We start from the raw sequence: 19,070 nt of genomic DNA, 5'->3' as shown, positions 1-19,070 counted from the left end.
CTGGACTAAGGATTCTGAGCCCCTGTGTTCAGATTCGATACATGATATCCAATCGAAGAACATTTCAGGATTTGGGCCTCTTCCATTGGCCCAATGGCAGACTTTGAGTCGTGATTTGCAGCTTGGAAGTTTAGGCAGCCAATCACATTGGGAGTGGGAGTGGCCCAGGCCTTCAGAAATGTATATAAGCAGTTGGTTTTGCCCCTGCTGTCCAGTTCTGTTAATTCAATAAAGGTTCTTGCTGTTATCACTGTGTCTTGCCTCGTGGGAACCCACCTACACTTCAACCTACTTCCACATGGAACACCTTTTGCTGGGTTGGGGTAAGAATCAGCAGCAAAACACTCAACAGGCCTTTCCTATTACTGTCTAGGGAAGAGGAAATTCCCCCCCCCCAAAGCATGCAGCTCATGTGCAAAACAGTAGAACCGAGTGCAAAAGCCTTTCCAGAATTGTATCACTTCAGAGAGCAGGGACTCAGCTATGCAGCTTCAACTAAAACATTTTAGATGTGTTGTAAAGTGCAATATTCAAATGTGACACTAGATGGCGAAAGTGAGGTATGCAAAATTCAATGTGTTTGTCAAAACGTGTTTGTGGTTTTTTTAAAAAATATATTTTCACAGCGTTTTTTTATACATGTGTAGATTCCACTGGGGTGGAGGGTTGAAGGTTTGCAATAGACAAAAGTACCAGTTTAGGACCCAAAAAGTTGTAGCGGTAGCAGATCTGTTTGCTTAAACCTGGACCTGTAGAAATCGTGTAGATTTAGGAGAAAATGGTACATCCAAAGTTTTAGCTTCTGGCAGCCTCCCTCCTTCCTCCATGGCTTCCCCTCACCAATACTGGAAGTGAACCAAGTGGGAAGAAAACTGGTTTCCAGGGATCTGACCTCTGCATGTTCTTTTTGCTCCTAGCCTTAGACCCATCTACACCACTGTCTATGTCGAGGGCTGGCCGATATCTGGTTTTCAACATTGTGATATATCAACAGCTAAATACTGCAATATGCTGATATATCATGATGTCTGGCTCTGGAATGGATCTCAAATTGTCTGAAACCAGTATCGTGATCTGAACACCATATTGGACAATTTATCACTATATCGCCCCGCTCTATCTATGTCATTTCAAAATAACTGGGTTTCTACAGAGATCTTGATAGGAGACATTCTGCTGCCACATCTAGCTTGGTCTCTACAGTACCTTTCTTTCCCTTATTCTGTTTTTCAGTGTGCAAAGAAGGTTTTCTTTCACGATGAACCATGTGTACCATCCATCCAAAATGAAATGTTACAGTTCAGGAAAAGCTTCACCACTTTATTCTGCCAGTTGTACAAACTGGCCTTAAGTTCAACAAACTGCCCAGAATGAAATTGACTGATCAGGACTCCCATTTAACTCTCAAAGAAAGGAGCTCTGTGTTGGAACATAAAGAAAAACGCAATACTAGTAATGTTCTTCTCCTTTTCGTAAGTGTAACTCTCCCAGCCTCCTCTCAGTGTTTTTAAGTTGAGACCCTCATCCAAATCTGTGTACCCTAGCCTCAGAGCATCAGATTTCCCCTCCTAAAAACTCAATATTGGACTAGAGAACATGTCTTTTATAAGCTTTTATGAACACCCCTTCTAAAGGTAGCTGATGCTAGAGAGAAGGAGGTAGATGAGGTTCAAATAATATGGTCTGTGACTGAGTTCTCCAGAAACCAGATAAGCTGCTTGCCTCTATCCCAGAGTTATCGCAGAGTAACACAGTTTCACTTAAAAATAAGTTTGTCAACATTCTCTGACAGATACGTTAAATAAACCAGTAATGATTAAGCATAAAGACAACATTTACCATGAAAAAACAAGCAATTAACAACATTACATAAAAAGAATATAGGTACAATGGGATTATGCCCTATCAAATTCAGTAGGAGGGTAAGGCATACGCTTAGCAGTGCAATTCTGCATATTTCTACTCAGAAGTAAGCTCCGCTGAGCTCAGTGAAGCTGACTTCCAGGTAAGTGGTAATATGAAAGCAGCCTAAAATTACAATGAGACTGAAAGTGCTTCGTGTTGGATGGACTCTGTCCTTTGTGCCAGGTGCAATCCATTGTATAAAATCTGAATATTTTTCTTATATAAAACAGGTGACTGCTTTAAGTTATATAAAAGCCATATACAACCTCAAATATCAGTGGAACTATAGGATAGAAACCCACTTCTTTAAGAACAACTGCAAGCAAAAATGCTAGTGAGGGTCTGTGCACAGGACAATACCCTCTTTTTAAAAAAAAAAAAAAAATGTAATACTGTTCTTCAGTGAAAAAATTTGCTTATGATTAAGCTTTCCTGAACGTGGTAGGAGTTACTATCTAAGTAAATGTGAATAGAACTGAGCTGCATGTTTGATTTCTCACTTTCATTGTAAATTATAGTGGAGAAAAATATGTAGACAAATTTAAGCACTTTTAAATAGCACTGATTTCAGTGGGAGGTGTTCCGGCAGAAACAATGGAGTTTAAAGGTGTATAAATCTGGCTGGTTCTAACTTAAGAGTTTTAGCTAGCATATTTCAACATCATTTTTTTCATCTCTGATGTGTTAATAAGCGGGAGTGATTTTCTTTTGAACCTTTTTAAAGGTCTGGTCTAAGTCCCTAATGATCTCAGCAGGAAAAGGTAAAATATTTCCCATGAGAACAAATGGAGAAGAATCCTTCAGTTTTACTTAATGTTGCAGATATAAATGTCCCCTTCATACTTGTGCATCCCCTGAGATCAAAGCTTAGACAATGCCAGACGTATATGTTAAAATTTCCTGCTCAGTCTTAGCTAACAATTATTTTTTATCAAATTATTTTTTATCAAATAAATAAATGATGCACATCAGATGCAAATATGTTACATAAATCAACTGATGGTTTGGTTTTCCATCCACGCAGCAGTATGGTTAGGACATGTTATTCCCAGCCCCATAATATTTTCCAGGGTTTGATTCTCATAAGCCCCTCCAAAATCCCCTTGGGAAAACATCAGGTTGTCAAACACTTTGGCCTGGAATTCATTACAAAATTACCAGACCTAAAAACGTCTCAGATATCGAACAGTTCGGAAGTCGAACAGTTTTCCAGAACGGATTACATTCGACAACCAAGGTTTGACTGTACTTGCAAAAATGTATTGCTTAAATGCTGGCTGTTGCAGCCAGAGATCATAGGACAAGGTGCACTCTGTTATTGGGGTGCTATTTAGAAAGGCCGGTTTCTGCCATGCTCTAAGTTTGGGGTCACAGGAGGTTATTCCTCTGGAGCTCCTATGTCCCTGGCTATGATGAGGTATAAAAGAAAAGTTATCATAGCAAATAGTTTTAAATCATATTCCATTTTTATGGAATTTAATTTTGCCAAGAGCAGACATGTGGGCCTCAATGGAAATTTTTCCACCATAAAAGTCCCTTTGCCCTCTCATCTGAAAAAGTGCTCTGTCTGAAGGAAGCCAGGTCTGTCACGGTTAGACCCGGCAACTGTTCTCTCTTTCTGAATTTGATCCTCAAAAAATTCAGGCACAGGAAAGACAAGTGCCTAGAAAGTCAGTGCAAATGTCCTTATTTTCCAGGGACAGTCCTGGATTTACAGAAGCCGTCCCAGTTTCTGATTTGATCCTGGAATGTCCCGCTTTTCCTCAGGACGTCCCTATTTTCATCAGAGAAATGTTGGAGGGTATGGAGTTATGTGATCCCTGAACCAAGGAGATAAGCAACTGTACAACTTTTAGAAGACATCTGAAGGCAGCCCTGAATAGGAAAGTTTTTTAAATGTTTTATTATGTTTTATATATGTTGGAAGCCGCCCAGAATGGCTGGGGCAACTCAGTCAAATGGATGGGGTATAAATAATAAAATTATTATTATGATTATGACTATTATTATTATAGAATAGGATGTCCCTATTTTCATTGGAGAAATGCTGAGGGTATGGAATGTTATCCTGATTTCTAGCTAGAAGACACAAACTACTGGAAGCATCAAGCTAAAAATTATAAATTCCTATTCTTACACGCCCAGCTTCTTTCAGTAATGTTTCTTTTTTTAAAAAAAAAAAAGTTTGGTACCTTTAAGATTTTCTTACGATGCCCTGTGCCTTAACTTTTGAAACTGCCAGAAGGGAAGTGGTACTATCTCAAAGTTCTTGACGCAACGCTACTAATCACAGACTACTAGATCCCTTCTGTACCAATGTTGCCTCAAGCCCTGTGTACCTGATTTTGGGTCCACTGATGAGAAGCTGAGCAACCACAGGTGGCAGACGCAGTTTGGGTCTGTAGCAGTACTGGCCAGGAGCAGGAAGGCCCAAAGGCCTGGCTATGGCACAGAGTCAGACCTTCACTCCAGCACTGTACTGCTGCCCGTATCCTGGCTCAGCAGACTAGAGGCAAGTTCGTGCACAAGACTGCATGTGTCCTTAAGTGTGTGTGTCTGATATTTTGGACTTGACTTCTCGCCTGCTCGCCCAAATGGTCAGCTACCACCAGAGCAATACACACTTTTCGCCGGGTGCAAGATGGCATATGTTTCCCTCCTTTGCTTCTTTCCTCTCCCTTTACATTTTGCCCCCCACTTTATTTGTCCCTGAGTCCTCGGCTCTTGAAGTCCTGTCTTCTGCTACAAGGGGGTGGTGGACAAGTTCATTTCAGTCGCCTGCGGTGTCTTTGAAAAGGCGTTTTTCTCATCGGCCAGCGAAACTGGGTTTTCGTGAACTTCCATCGCTTTCCCCGGTGCCACGCTTGCCATTTGTTCGCCTCCCCGGCGTTTGCAACATTTGCAACAGTATTTTTCACAGGTGGCGCCTGTAGACACCATAACATCATCCCACGGGTCCAAGGACCGCATCCACAAGGGAAGGTAGTCCCAATTTCGCAGCTTCTCAGGCAGCTTCTCGGGCCGCTTCTTTTGAAGATAGTTGATGATGATCACAGCGAAAAAGAGAACCAGGATAGGAACACCGACACCCACGAGGTACTCCCAGCCGGCCACCGACAGACCGAAGACACCAACGGGGATCACAAGGAAGGCGATGAAAAGGTAAAAAATAGCAAACCACCTGTACTTGGCTGTTATGTTCCCCAAAACCTTGGACAGGTGGATTGGGATGCGTGTATAAGGGATCGGGTACCACAAGAGAATCCCAGAAACATTGAAAAAGAAGTGGCAGAGAGCAATCTGAAAAGACACAAAATGAAGCAAAAAGTCAGAAGAACGTTAAAACAAGTGTGACTTTTGTACAAATACCCTTGAAAGCACTATTTTCCTCTCTTCATTGGATCCTCTCCTACTATTCCACCTTTTATGACCTTCAAAGCTTTTTTTAATTAAATAATTTATTTAAACAAAATCAAAGTAAGGGCCAAACTAGACATGGCATTGGAGTTTCAAGGGGAAATAAAACAATTCTTGCCATGGGGAGGACAATTTGGATTGGTGCCCTGCACTGATTTTCCTGACTGGAGATCTCCCCAAACTGTTATCTGTCCCATGGCAAACATACAGCTATACCTGATATACCAGGTATGTGTGTTTTGAAAAGCAAGCCAACATATTAAAGCCTACATTCATAATTTTATAAAATGAATCATGGTCATCTGTCAAATAGACTGAGTTAAAGAACCATGGGAGGAAATATTCAACACATGAGGTTAGTCACAACATCCGACCATGGTTTGGCATTTCATGAACGAGCCTTGGGTGTGCATGTTCCCATCGTCCCATCCTTCATCCTATTGCACACTTACATACTTACTTCCCATGTAGCACACATTACATTTGAAATGGCAAACCATGGTTTATGTCTGTCCTCCGAAACAAAACTGGGAACGACATTCAAACCATGAGTTCCAACTCTGGTTTGGAGGGGAAGCACAAACCATAATTTGCCATTTGAGACAGGAAGTGAATCGGAGTGTGCAAGGGGAAAAAAGGAAAGGGAAACGAAGGAAACAAGCAAGTCCAGGGCTTATATAAATGCCAAACCATCACAGGTTCAAGAATCGAAGAGGTGTCATTCTGAATATCATCAGGTTCATCCAAAAAGTAAATATGGGCGATCTTCTGTTCCTATTTTGTGCCCTCCAATGAGTGCAGTGTGTTCAAATGGCATAAGACATTTATTTTTATCCAACTCGGAAATGTTATTGTGTAACATGGTTTCCAGGAGAAAATAATTTCCTGCACAAAACCAACAAAGTAGCAAGTACCTCCTTTAGCATTTCCTTACTGACCCTTGCAGACATGGAGACTTTAAAATGAAACGTAGCAGAAAATATACACGCAGCCACATTCACCATGTCCCTTCTCCCTTACACCTTAGTGTAGCATGTTAAAGACTCTCTTGGAGCCCCAGGAAAACAACTACAAGCTTATTGTTAAGTTCATGCTCAAAGGACTTCTCTGGATCAAAAAACCCCAAGTGCTAGAATTGCACTCACAGTTCTTTAAAGAAGAGATAAAACAGTCCTGACTAGAGTAAAAGTCATGTTCAAATTCTCCCATTTACTCTCTGGAAATAATATAAAACAGAAATCACAACTAACCTGTAAGGAAGCCTTTAATTTGTTCCCCGGACTGGCCATAGCAGCAAGAATCGCTGTTGTAGTTGTACCAATGTTGGACCCCAAAGTTAGGGGATAAGCTCGGTCGATGCTTATAACACCAATTCCTAGTTGAGGGGCAAAACAACAACGTGAATTTTATCATTATTCATATGGCACTTTGAAGACTCTAAAGTGTTTCATGCTTACGGCGTCCATTACGACGGCCCTAAAACTCTAAGGTTAAAGGTAAAGGTACCCCTGCCCGTACGGGCCAGTCGTGTCCGATTCTGGGGTCGCGCGCCCATCTCGAGGCCGGGGGCCAGTGCTGTCCGAAGACACTTCCGGGTCACGTGGCCAGCGTGACAAGCTGCATCTGGCGAGCCAGCACAGCACACGGAAACGCCGTTTACCTTCCCGCTAGTAAGCGGTCCCTATTTATCTACTTGCACCCGGGGGTGCTTTCGAACTGCTAGGTTGGCAGGCGCTGGGACCAAGTAACGGGAGCGCACCCCACCGCGGGGATTTGAACCGCCGACCATGCGATCGGCAAGTCCTAGGCGCTGAGGTTTTACCCACAGCGCCACCCGCGTCCCTTAAAACTCTAAGGTTAAGAGATAGTAATTTACCTACCACCACTTAAAGTCACAGCTATATCAAAACATTGCTGCATTTTTATATACAGTTTTTTTATTTCTTAAATTTATGTACCACCCTTCATCCGAAGACTTTTTACAACATAAAAAGACAGAATGGAAACACAAAGCAAAAAAACAAAAACAAAAACATATCCAATACCTCTTCTCCCACAAAGACATTTAAAAGGCCATGGGTGGTTTAATCAGCTCAAGGCCTGGTTATAGAGGAACATTTTCGCCTGACACCTAAAGCTATTTAACAAAAGCACCAAGCTAGCTTCTCTGGGGAGAGCATCCCACAAGCAGGGAGCAATTGCAGGAAAAGCTCGTTCTCCTGTTATCGCCCTCCAGACCTCTTGTGGAGGAGACACACAAAGAAAGACCTCAGATTGCAATTGCAGGGTCTGCATTGGTTCATAGAATCATAGAATCATAGAGTTGGAAGAGACCACAAGGGCCATCGAGTCCAACCCCCTGCCAAGCAGGAAACACCATCAGAGCACTCCTGACATATGGTTGTCAAGCCTCTGCTTAAAGACCTCCAAAGAAAGAGACTCCACCACACTCCTTGGCAGCAAATTCCACTGTCGAACAGCTCTTACTGTCAGGAAGTTCTTCCTAATGTTTAGGTGGAATCTTTTTTCTTGTAGTTTGGAACCATTGCTCCATGTCCACTTCTCTGGAGCAGCAGAAAACAACCTTTCTCCCTCCTCTATGTGACATCCTTTTATATATTTGAACATGGCTATCATATCACCCCTTAACCTCCTCTTCTCCAGGCTAAACATGCCCAGCTCCCTTAGCCGTTCCTCATAAGGCATCGTTTCCAGGCCTTTGACCATTTTGGTTGCCCTCCTCTGGACACGTTCCAGTTTGTCAGTGTCCTTCTTGAACTGGGGTGCCCATATGTGGTGCTCATATGGGATCCTTGAGGCATTGTGGTTCTGAGCCATTTAATGCTTTATGGGTCAAAACCAGCCCTTTGAATTGGGCCCAAAAATTAATTTGCAGCCAGTGCAGTTGGGCCAGGATCGGTGTTCTATGCTGAAAACATCTTGCCGCTGAATTCTGCACCAGCCGAATTTTCTGAATCATCATTAAAGGCAGTCCCATGCATAGAATAGAATATTTGTATTATTGTGTCTACAGTAAAACTCCGTTTCTTTCAAGCCCCCATTTTGGAAGCATGGCAATGGGCTGTCAGTCTAAAGCCACAAGTCAAAAGAAATGGGGAGCAGTGGGGGGTGGTGGAATTTCTATGCCATAGTCTACCACTAGAGATCTAGGCAGGTCTATCGTGTAGATTTGTTTTTGTTTATTTAAAAGATCTGACAAAAATATACATGGTATTATATAAAAACCTGGAATTACCTCATTTGCTCCTAACTTTAGTAGCTGAAAGTTAGGCTAATTCAACACCCCCACCCCAAAAACCGCTACTTAAAATGCTTCCACACAACACTTACCAACAAGTGGAGTAATAGCAGATGTGAACACGGAACTGCTCTGAACAACAAAAGTCATGAAAGCACCAACTAACATGGCCATGTATCCTGTCAGCCAAGCAAATGGATAAGGAAAATCTGGAAAACAAAAGTACAGGAAGCATCAGAGTCAGAATATTCTGCTCAAAATTATGTGTGGAACTGTTTAGCTAAACACCAAGGTGCCCTACTTAAACCACTTGCCAGACAACTTGAAAGTCATTTGATCTTTACCTGAAATGAGAAGCTAAAAGGTGGTGACTTGTCCTCTAGGTATGTTTGCCTCATAGTACACTTTCTGTGTTTGGAAAGTTTAAAGTAAATTTGTTGCCTTTTCCTGCTTGGCACCCTACCTTCTGAATCACAGAGCTTGGAGTGCAACCATTATATATTATTTGAATCAGGTTGAGGGATACTTTACTGGGTCAGGCTGAAATGTCCCCTGCCTCATAAATTTACTGCTCTTTCACAAACATCCTGTCCTATACTTCTGATCTGCTACTTCAGTAAGTGTACAAATGCTGTAAAGGCCAAACAGATGGGTCTCTTCCACCCAATCAGCCACTCAGCAGAATAAAAATTGCCAACTGGTTGGGAAAACTCACATATCCAAATGGAAAAGGACCACAGGAAGCAGCTTCCATGCAGCTTCATGAATGTATGATGGGTGACAAAAAATTCTAACATTCCCCCCTCTATGCAGCCCAGTCTTTTTCATTTGGTGATATATAAGTACAGGCAAAAGCAGGAATGGGGAAATATTTCAGTTTGCTCCACAATATGGAATGAACCTTCCTGGTCTGTATCCAATGGATCAGGCAGCAATCTTTCTTTCTTTTTTCCATACAGTGTCCCTGTAAACTCATCCCCACAGGTACATAGAAGCAACTGGGTTTTTTTCTCCATACAATTACCAACAGAAAAGTGGAACCTCATAGCATACGGTTGCTTCCAGGGACTTATCGGTCAAAACAAGCATGGCAAGAGGCAGCAAATGATTTTTAAGAGGGAAAGAGAAAGAGAAAGAGACATGGATGCCTCAGACAGCTTTCGAAGCGCTTTAAAAAAAGGTTTAAAAAACATTTTTAAATTATGCAGGTGTGGTTTTTTGTTTTTTGTTTTTGGATTTTGCCTTAAAAAGTCCAAATATGACATTTGACAGAATGGGCTTGCCTGGCCACTTATAACCAGGGGGTTGGACTCGATGGCCCTAGTGGTCTCTTCCAACTCTATGATTCTATGATTCTATGACCAGGGACGAGAGCTGGATAAAAACTGTTCTGTCCCTCCAGAGACAAAAACATATGACCCACTTGGGTGCATGTTGCACTAGCTTTTATTGATTCCACTGCATTATGGACAAGAAAAGCCATTATACATTGTGCTTAACGTATTTCTACTTGTAATAAAAAGAAAGAGAGAGATTGTTACCTGTGTTGAATGTCTTCTTGATAATATTTGCTACTTGTCCTTGCAGTACGGAATTCAGTAATTTAACGATGAGTATCAGGCAAACACACAGACAGAGCAGCGAGAAGGCAAGGAGGATGAGGCCGACGGCAGTTTCTGAGAGACCTGAGTCTACAAAAATGTGATTACCTATAGGAGGAGGAGAGATACAGAATTTTTAGTTACACACACACACAATTAGTCTGCTCTGGGAGCTGTCAAGTTTGCATGTTATTCCCCATGCAAGTGCAACTCTCCTCACCTCCATGGTGACGCTGCACGTGGAAACAATGATAACAAAAAAAAACCTTTTCCTATATCTATCCATCCAAAATATACCAATGCTATACAGTGGACGCTCGGGTTGCGAATGTGATCCGTGCGGGATGCATGTTTGTAACCCACATCTGCGCACGCGAAGGTTACAATTCCGCACTTCTGCACATTTGCAAAGCGCGATTTAGCACTTCTGCACATGCGCGGCCACCGAAACCTGGAAGTAACCCGTTCCAGTACTTCTAGGTTTCAGTGGTCCGCAACCCGAAAAAAATGCAACCTGAAGCGGCTGTAACCTGAGGTATGACTGTACAGTGGTACCTCAGGTTACATACGCTTCAGGTTACAGACTCCGCTAACCCAGAAATAATAGTACCTCAGGTTAAGAACTTTGCTTCAGGAGTAAACCACAAATCGTGCTCCAGCGGAGCAGCAGCAGCAGGAGGCCCCATTAGCTAAAGTGGTTCTTCAGGTTAAGAACAGTTTCAGGTTAAGTACAGACCTCCGGAACGAATTAAGTACGTAGATGAGATACACTGCATGTTTTACGTTGCATTTGAACTTTTGCGGTTTTGACAACATCGATGGCATAGAACAGGCATGTCCAACTTGAGGTAAGCTGTGATCTACGATCTAATATAAAAACTGGCAGTGATCTACTACCCAGGGATGAGTGCAGGGTGGGCAGGCAGGTACTGGCTGCTTCCCCTGAGGGGGCAGGCAGACGATCAATGAACGTTCATCCCAAGATCAACTGATCAGTTGCAATCGATGCATTGGACATGCCTGGCATTGAAGAACTACTAGTCTTGGCTGTCTCTGAGTGCAAACCCAGGTCATCAAGTCTGAACTTCCACAGCCGCTGCCCACACTGAACTGCCATAGGCAGACTGGCAGTAATAGCAGCCAATATGTTCTATGCCAGGGGTCAGCAAACCTTTTCAGCAGGAGGCGGTCCACTGTCCCTCAGACCTTGTGGGGGGGGGACTATATTTTTTGGGGGAAATGAACGAATTCCTACGCCCCACAAATATCCCAGAGATGCATTTTAAATAAAAGCACACATTCTACTCATGTACAAACACCAGGCAGGCCCCACAAATAACCCAGAGATGCATTTTAAATATAAGGGCACATTCTACTCATGTAAAAACATGCTGATTCCCGGACCATCTGTGGGCCGGATTTAGAAGGGGATTGGGCCAGATCCAGCCCCCGGGCCTTAGTTTGCCTACCCATGATATATGCTTAAGGTAATACTTTATTACATTGCATTTCTTTGTGTGTGTGTGTATATATATATATATATATATATATATATATATATATATATTCTTATACACATCCTTCCCCCTCACCTTCCCCCTTTTTTCTCTATATCACTTTATTTCTTAATTTACATTCTTTCAATAAAATATTAATATTAGAAAAGATAATACTTTATTCTCTTGCTCATTATGCTTCTAATGTGTGTTTTATATCTGATGTCCTTTAGTAATGTTTTCTTTTGAAATGTTAAAGTGAATATTTTTGTTAACTTTTGAATTCTGTACTTGACATTCTTTGTAAATAATAATAATAATAATAATAATAATAATAATAATAATAATAATTTATTTATACCCCACCCATCTGGGATTTGAACCGCCGACCTTTCGATCGGCAAGTCCTAGGCGCTGAGGCTTTTACCCACAGCGTCACCCGCTGTGGTGCGTCCTATAGAGCGAAAAATACGGTATATCGCCTCCCCCCCCCCCAGCACTCTCTCTCACACTGAACACTTCATTTTTGTACAGGCATACCTTTGCTCAGAATGGCACCACTGCAACGTTTGAATCACACCCATTGAAAGAGAGCCATTGCCATAATATTTTATATTGTGCTGTCTCTGCGAAGAGGTTTTACAATGCAAGGGGCAGAGATGGGGTGCTGGACTCGATACAGAAAGCAGTACTTCACTTACATTTTTTAATATATTCTGTGGTGGAAATATTTCGTATCGTCCAGGTCAAGTTTCCATCTCTCCAACAGAGGTCTGGGGAGGTGCAATTTTCCCACGGTGGGATAGTAACATTCATTGGATCCTAGACATCAACAAATAAAGCGGACCAATGAAATAAACGCTCCACATTTATTTATTTATTAAACTTACAATCTCACCCTTTCCCTGCAAAGGAGCCCACTGTTGCCAAACATGTGATGAAATAATAATTGTTATTAATAATAACGTATTTAAAACAATTCCAGTACAGATGCAGACTGGGAAAGATCTCAGGGGTTTTTTTTTTTGTAATGATCTATTGCACATCTCAAAAGAACTCATTACAGTTGTGAAAGTAGGATACCTCTAATGGATGAGTCCTCTATTGGCCTCTCTCCCACACTCATCATAATGAAAAATATTCTATTAATGAGGCTAATAATAATATTATTAATCTACCTTGCCAAGTTAGTAATGTATTTGAACACTATAAAGCATTATACAATTGCTAAGTCCAGTCCAAACAATGAATCTCAAAGCTAAATCTCCCTTCCTTCCTTCCTTCCTTCCTTCCTTCCTTCCTTCCTTCCTTCCTTCCTTCCTTTTACTTCCTTCCTTCCTCTCCCTCTCTTAGCTATTAATCCTCGTCTCTTACCCTGCGAGGTCTTCCCTTCCCTATTTTTTATTTTTAAAATTGTTTCATAATAATCAAATTTAATGAAAAGTTTGGTGTTAATCAAATTAGAATAAAATTGTTTTTCAAAGATCTAGATTTCAGTAGCTGTAAGGCAGTGATATGATACCCCAACGCAATATTTATAATCTTCGAAAGAAGAACTGTAAAGCCAATTTCAGCATAAAAGGTAAAGGTACCCCTGCCCGTACGGGCCAGTCTTGACAGACTCTGGGGTTGTGCGCCCATCTCACTTAAGAGGCCAGGGGCCAGCGCTGTCCGGAGACACTTCCGGGTCACGTGGCCAGCGTGACATCGCTGCTCTGGCGAGCCAGAGCCGCACACGGAAACGCCGTTTACCTTCCCGCTGGTAAGCGGTCCCTATTTATCTACTTGCACCCGGAGGTGCTTTCGAACTGCTAGGTTGGCAGGCGCTGGGACCGAGCAGCGGGAGCGCACCCCGCCGCAGGGATTCGAACCGCCGACCTTTCGATCGGCAAGCCCTAGGCGCTGAGGCTTTAACCCACAGCGCCACCTGCATCCCCAATTTCAGCATATATATATATATATATATATATATATATAGGGCTGGATGAAGCCTCCCCTTCTGAAGGTTCATAGTCAGATGGACTGCTTATTTAATGATGATACAATATCTAATGTACATTATGGAACACAGGAACATAAAACTTACCACTTCGGTCTTAGTTTCGCACCAAGTTAGCACTAGGCTTTTGTTCTTTGCTTCCTCATCACCTGTAGCAATTGCACTTATCACCGATTTATCAAGCTGTTAAAGCAAATGGAAAATAAGGTTTGGTTTATTTCATCATTTAATAATACATTCCTCCTAAGTTCCATCTCTTTGTCACACTCTACTAGAACCAAATAACACTATCCAGGGCCAGCTAGGCAGATAGGAATGGTCTCATTTAAAACCTGGCCAGGGGCAAGTGGTTATCTGCACTACATGCAAGAAATTCCCTAACAGCTGTTCGACATTGGAACCTATGACCAGGGCTGGTGGGGTAGACTCCCTTTGCTGAAAATATTAATCCATTACTTTGGCATGCTCAAGCACTGAATTTTCTGTGTTTCACAGAGCTTGCTTTAGCTCACCTCCACGACTCCTTCCAACCAATTCTAATCTATTTTTATTGTAATGTTGTGAGGCTTTCATGTTTATTATGTCAGGAAACTGAAACACTGTACTTTTCTGTGTATAAGACTCGGGTTTTTTTCTTTAGAATTATGTGTAAAACTGTGGGTTGTCTTATACATGGGGTAATCTCAACCCTATTTTATTAAGTTGGAGTCCCTATTTTCTTAAATTGGAGTCCCTAAAAATAGGGGGTGTCTTATACACGAAAAAAATACGAGAGAGAGAGAGAAAGAGAGAGAGGGTTTATAATCAGTTCTCAGCTACTGATCCTGTTTTCCCTCTTATACTTTGAAGTCAAGCTATGAAGGCAAAGTGCACATTCTGAGAAGCATATTTTTCAAAAACAAGATTCTAACTCATGGGAATAACAATAACGTCTGCTCAGGAGCCTTCTCTCCATAAGAACGACAATACTATTAGGGAGGGACAAGTCATATCTGAGTACCTAAAGATGCTTCGGCAAATATTAACTAACCGAGGAAAGAGCCTACCTGGATTATAAGTTTTGTAAGTGGATCAGTGATCACTTTCAGCAGCTGAGGGGCATCTTCCCCACTTTCAAGCTGAAATGAGTTCATAATGACATTGGTGAGGTGATAAAGATAGTGTGTGGCCACTTCAATAGGCAATAGGACAGCCACTGACAGCCAGTTGAAGAAATCGTGGATTGTTGCTCCGGCGAAGGCCCTGCAGAAAAGGCAAAGGAAAACAAAAGGGTAAACCCACATGCTGGAAGACACCAAAGAAAGGTAAATTAACATTCTTTTTCAGAGAAAAGAGCAAGTAATCTACTCTTTATCACGGTAGATTAACATACCCTGCAACACATCTCTGATGAAACTAGGGAAGTCCTAAGGAAAAGTGGGGCATTACGGGATCAAATCAGAAACCAGGAAGACTTCTGTAAATCTAGGACTGTCCCCGGAACATAGGGACACTTGGAGGGTCTGGATTAAGAACAAGAGATTTGCTACCTCATTGCTCAAGTTTCCTATTGCTGAGCATTCCTGGCTTCCACAGATGGCAGGAAGTCTCAGGAGTGATGCTACTTGGTCCTGGTTCACAACTGAGGAGGTAAAGGTAAAGGGACCCCTGACCATTAAGTCCAGTTGTGGCCGACTCTGGGGTTGCAGTGCTCATCTCGCTTTATTGGCCGAGGGAGCAGGTGTACAACTTCCGGGTCATGTGGCCAGCATGACTAAGCCGCTTCTGGTGAACCAGAGCAGTGCATGGAAACACCATTTACCTTCCCACTGGAGCGGTACCTATTTATCTACTTGCACTGCATGCTGTTGAACTGCTAGGTTGACAGGAGCTGGGACCGAGCAACGGGAACTCATCCGTCACAGGGATTTGAACCACTGACCTTCTGATCGGCAAGCCCTAGGCTCTGTGGTTTTTAACCCACAGCACCGCCCATGTCCCTCAAAGGTAAAGTGACCCCTGACCATTAGGTCCAGTCATGGCCGACTCTGGGGTTGTGGCGCTCATCTCGCTTTACTAGCTGAGGAAGCTGGCATACAACTTCCGGGTCATGTGGCCAGCACTCGCTTCTCAGGAGTGGTGCTACTTGGTCCTGGTTCACAACTGAGGAGAGAGCCCTGGAAACCTATGCTGCTTTCAAAACAGAGGTGCCAAGTTGCACCCAAGATTGATGGAGCCTGCCGCACAATGCACGCTTGTTACATCACGTGCCTGGCATGTGGTGCGTGTGTGATGTCACATTTTGGGGGTGGCCAGCGGGTGCTCCTCTCTCACGCTCAGGTGGGGTTGGGCACTGAAACCATACTGTGCTTGGCTTGGCTTCTTTGCCCCCTCATCACTGAGGGGGCCCAGCCTCCCTCCCATCGGATTTTGTGGGGACCAAAGGCATCTCGTCCTTACAGAGTCGGCAGCCCTGTCCCAAAACATCTGCTTCGTTTGCAAATATGCAGAGAGAAAAGCACGATGATGTTTGCCATGTGGTGCAGATAGCCCGAGACAACTTCAACAGGAAATGGCACCAATGCGCAAAGTCAGTTAAAGAAGCTGTGCAGCATCAGATAAAACCCCATCAGGTAAACTCTGAGCACTCCAAAACAACCACCAATTGATAATACAATCATCAGGCAAATTATTAATTCTTGGATTCAGTAATAAAAGATTAATAACGACCAATCTCACAACGCTGTTTTATGACAAGGACTATATGAAAAGGTTACTGTACAAATGTAGGGTAGATATGATTTGGCTTAAGGAGATTTATTTGTGACGTCAATCTCACAATCCCAGGGCACAATACACAAACAAGCAACAGTGATGTGCAGATAATGAAAAGAGCACATGCTCCACAACACAAGGTGCGGCAGTCATATGGACACAGGAACAACACAAAGTTCATTCATCTAAATAAGACCACAAACTCTTCCCCCACACAATTAGCTGTGCTACCGCTCAGTGGCGCTGTGGGTTAAACCACAGAGCCTAGGACTTGCCAATCAGAAGGTCGGTAGTTTGAATCCCCACAATGGGGTAAGCTCCTGTTGCTCGGTCCCTGCTCCTGCCAACCTAGCAGTTTGAAAGCACATCAAAGTGCAAGTTGATAAATAGGTACCACTCCAGCGGGAAGGTAAACGGCATTTCTATGTGCTGCTCTGGTTCACCAGAAGCGGCTTAGTCATGCTGGCCACATGACCCGGAAGCTGTACGCTGGCTACCTTGGCCAATAAAGCAAGATGAGTGCCGCAACCCCATAGTCAGTCACGACAGGACCTAATGGTCAGGGGTCCCTTTACTGCTCAGTTCAGATGCACCCTATACAAGAAGGTGCTTTCACTAGTCATGTTAGTTGCTTGTAAGTATTGTAGGATGTTATACTATTAACATTTTTTTTAAAAAATGCAACTAGTGAAATAGTAATGCTCGTGTTTTTCTTTGACCACAGAGAACTGCCCTACTGGGCAACAACCATTTTAGTTTCAATGGGTCAAGGAGGGGGACATGGTATGAGGAGAAATGGAATGGCTGAGGGACTCGCTGCTATCCTGTGCTCAAGGGCCCCCAGACTATAAAGGCCCATATTTCGGGGGATACTTCACCCCTGCATATTAGTACTGTTGCAAGGCTTCAACCAATATTCATCTAGCCCAATGATTGCACATTTTGCAGATGCATAACGTATTCTTGTATTCTCTAAGAGGAGTTGTCTTAAGCATGTAGCCACTGAGGGTAGGGTGAGAAAGGCGGAAAACAGAGTGACGTACTTTAATTTATTTGTTTACTATTTTAATTTTATAGATAATATAGGAAGCAATCAGTGTTTTTCTCAACTGCCCAGTAAAAGAAACTGTTTAATCAGATTTATATACCATGCTTCATCAAAAGATCTCAGGGGGGTTCACAGAATATCATGCAATACTGTAATGCAGCATAAATAAAAATGTCATTGCATACATTTTGGGAATTTCTACAGTTAAATATCACAACCTGCTCCTATAATCGATTGTAGCTTAAGTTTAAAACACTGGTACCTTCTAAACTGGTTCCTGTCTCCAGCTTGCATGAGCGCCACAACGGTGTTTGTGACGGAAGTACCAATATTGGCTCCCATCATGATCGGAATTGCGTGCCGAACACTGAGTACTGCAAGATATTGGAAGCAACAGATGAAAAATGGAAGGGATGGGCAGTGTTGGCATCTACAGTACATTGAACCAACTTAGGACCTTCCTTTGTTCTTGAGACACAAAAGTAACTAACTTGAGGATCACAAAGCTTGTTTTGCACTAATCAGAATATGGAGAAAGCACCAACTGTTGAGTTTAGAACATGGCTAAATGAGATCACAGTGGGGTTCGGATCTAAGTCATCTGCCAAAACATTACAACCCAATTTCCAACAGGAAAATATTTTTCTACGTCTTATATTTTAGACTCCGTCTTATATTTTAAACTTGCAGGGTTGCCTTTCCCCCTGTCATTTCCCCCCTCCCCCTGGATCAAATGACTGAAATAAATACTCTGCAACCACAGACCGACCTTGGCTCTTCCCACAACATTGCTCCTAAGAGTCCTTTCCTACCCAGGGCTACAAAATCCAGACCAAGTCTCACACAGCTTAAAAGAGTTACTCAGAAAGGCAGCGTTCTATCAGGTGTAGTTCCTCCTGTCTTTACAACAGAAAAGGCACACCAAACACATTGTCTGTTCCTGTTTTCAATATGATATTCCCATAGTAGTTTTTTATGAAAATGTTTTTCCAATAACCCCTTTGCTTTCTATATTTGTGCGTGCACAACTTTCAGGATGACCTGTACAAATCTATAATCATAGAATTTTTTATTTTATTTTTTTTATTAAAGATTTTCTTGGTTTACCGAAGTATGTGTAATGTCTCTCGTATTTTTTCCATGTAACATTTTTATAAATCTGTTTCATTTGTTGAGACATTAGGGGGAGAAAAAAAGGGGTGGAGGGGGGGAAGATGGGAGGGGGTGGAGTGGGGTGGTGATGTTTCTAATATGCTTAATGTATGTAGGGTTTGGTGTCAGCGTTGCTTGTGCTGTTCACTTGTGTTCCTTTGGTGGTGAGAGAGGTTGGGGTTGGCCTAGGGTGTGGTTGTTTGTTTGTGATTGGCTGTGGTGATCTTTGTTTTTGTGTGTGAGTGAGGTGTGTGGGTGTTTTGGATCAGGTTAGCCATACTGATTTGTATGCTGTTGGTGGATTTTTGTCATTGTCTTGTTGGGCTGTGTATGTGATAAAGGGGAGCCATCCCGGGGTGAAGGCATCTTCTTCTATTTGTCCCTGTGTCAGTTTCAGTTTATTGGTTAATTTTTCTAGTTGGGCTGTTTCCCATACTAT

The 19,070-nt window shown here is 42.6% G+C and overlaps 1 protein-coding gene across 2 annotated transcripts in view; it reads right to left on the bottom strand.

The window, feature by feature from the left end:
* Nucleotides 1-1,299: 1,299 nt before the first annotated feature.
* SLC34A2 (solute carrier family 34 member 2) overlaps nucleotides 1,300-19,070 on the bottom strand; it is a 30,214-nt gene continuing 12,443 nt past the window's right edge. For both annotated transcript variants that reach the window (XM_079989710.1, XM_079989711.1), the window contains exons 6-13: nucleotides 17,742-17,853; nucleotides 14,724-14,919; nucleotides 13,765-13,860; nucleotides 12,380-12,500; nucleotides 10,123-10,290; nucleotides 8,674-8,790; nucleotides 6,573-6,697; nucleotides 1,300-5,205 (exon numbers count right to left, since the gene is read on the bottom strand). In XM_079989710.1, coding sequence (XP_079845836.1) covers nucleotides 4,648-5,205; nucleotides 6,573-6,697; nucleotides 8,674-8,790; nucleotides 10,123-10,290; nucleotides 12,380-12,500; nucleotides 13,765-13,860; nucleotides 14,724-14,919; nucleotides 17,742-17,853 — 1,493 coding nt within the window. In that variant the 3' untranslated portion in view covers nucleotides 1,300-4,647. The remainder of the gene's footprint in view (nucleotides 5,206-6,572; nucleotides 6,698-8,673; nucleotides 8,791-10,122; nucleotides 10,291-12,379; nucleotides 12,501-13,764; nucleotides 13,861-14,723; nucleotides 14,920-17,741; nucleotides 17,854-19,070) is intronic.

This window comes from Podarcis cretensis (assembly GCF_951804945.1).
Source record: "Podarcis cretensis genome assembly, chromosome: 9".
NCBI lineage: Eukaryota > Metazoa > Chordata > Lepidosauria > Squamata > Lacertidae > Podarcis > Podarcis cretensis.
Note: the sequence above shows the minus strand (reverse complement) of the source record. Positions and strands in the feature narration are given on the sequence as shown.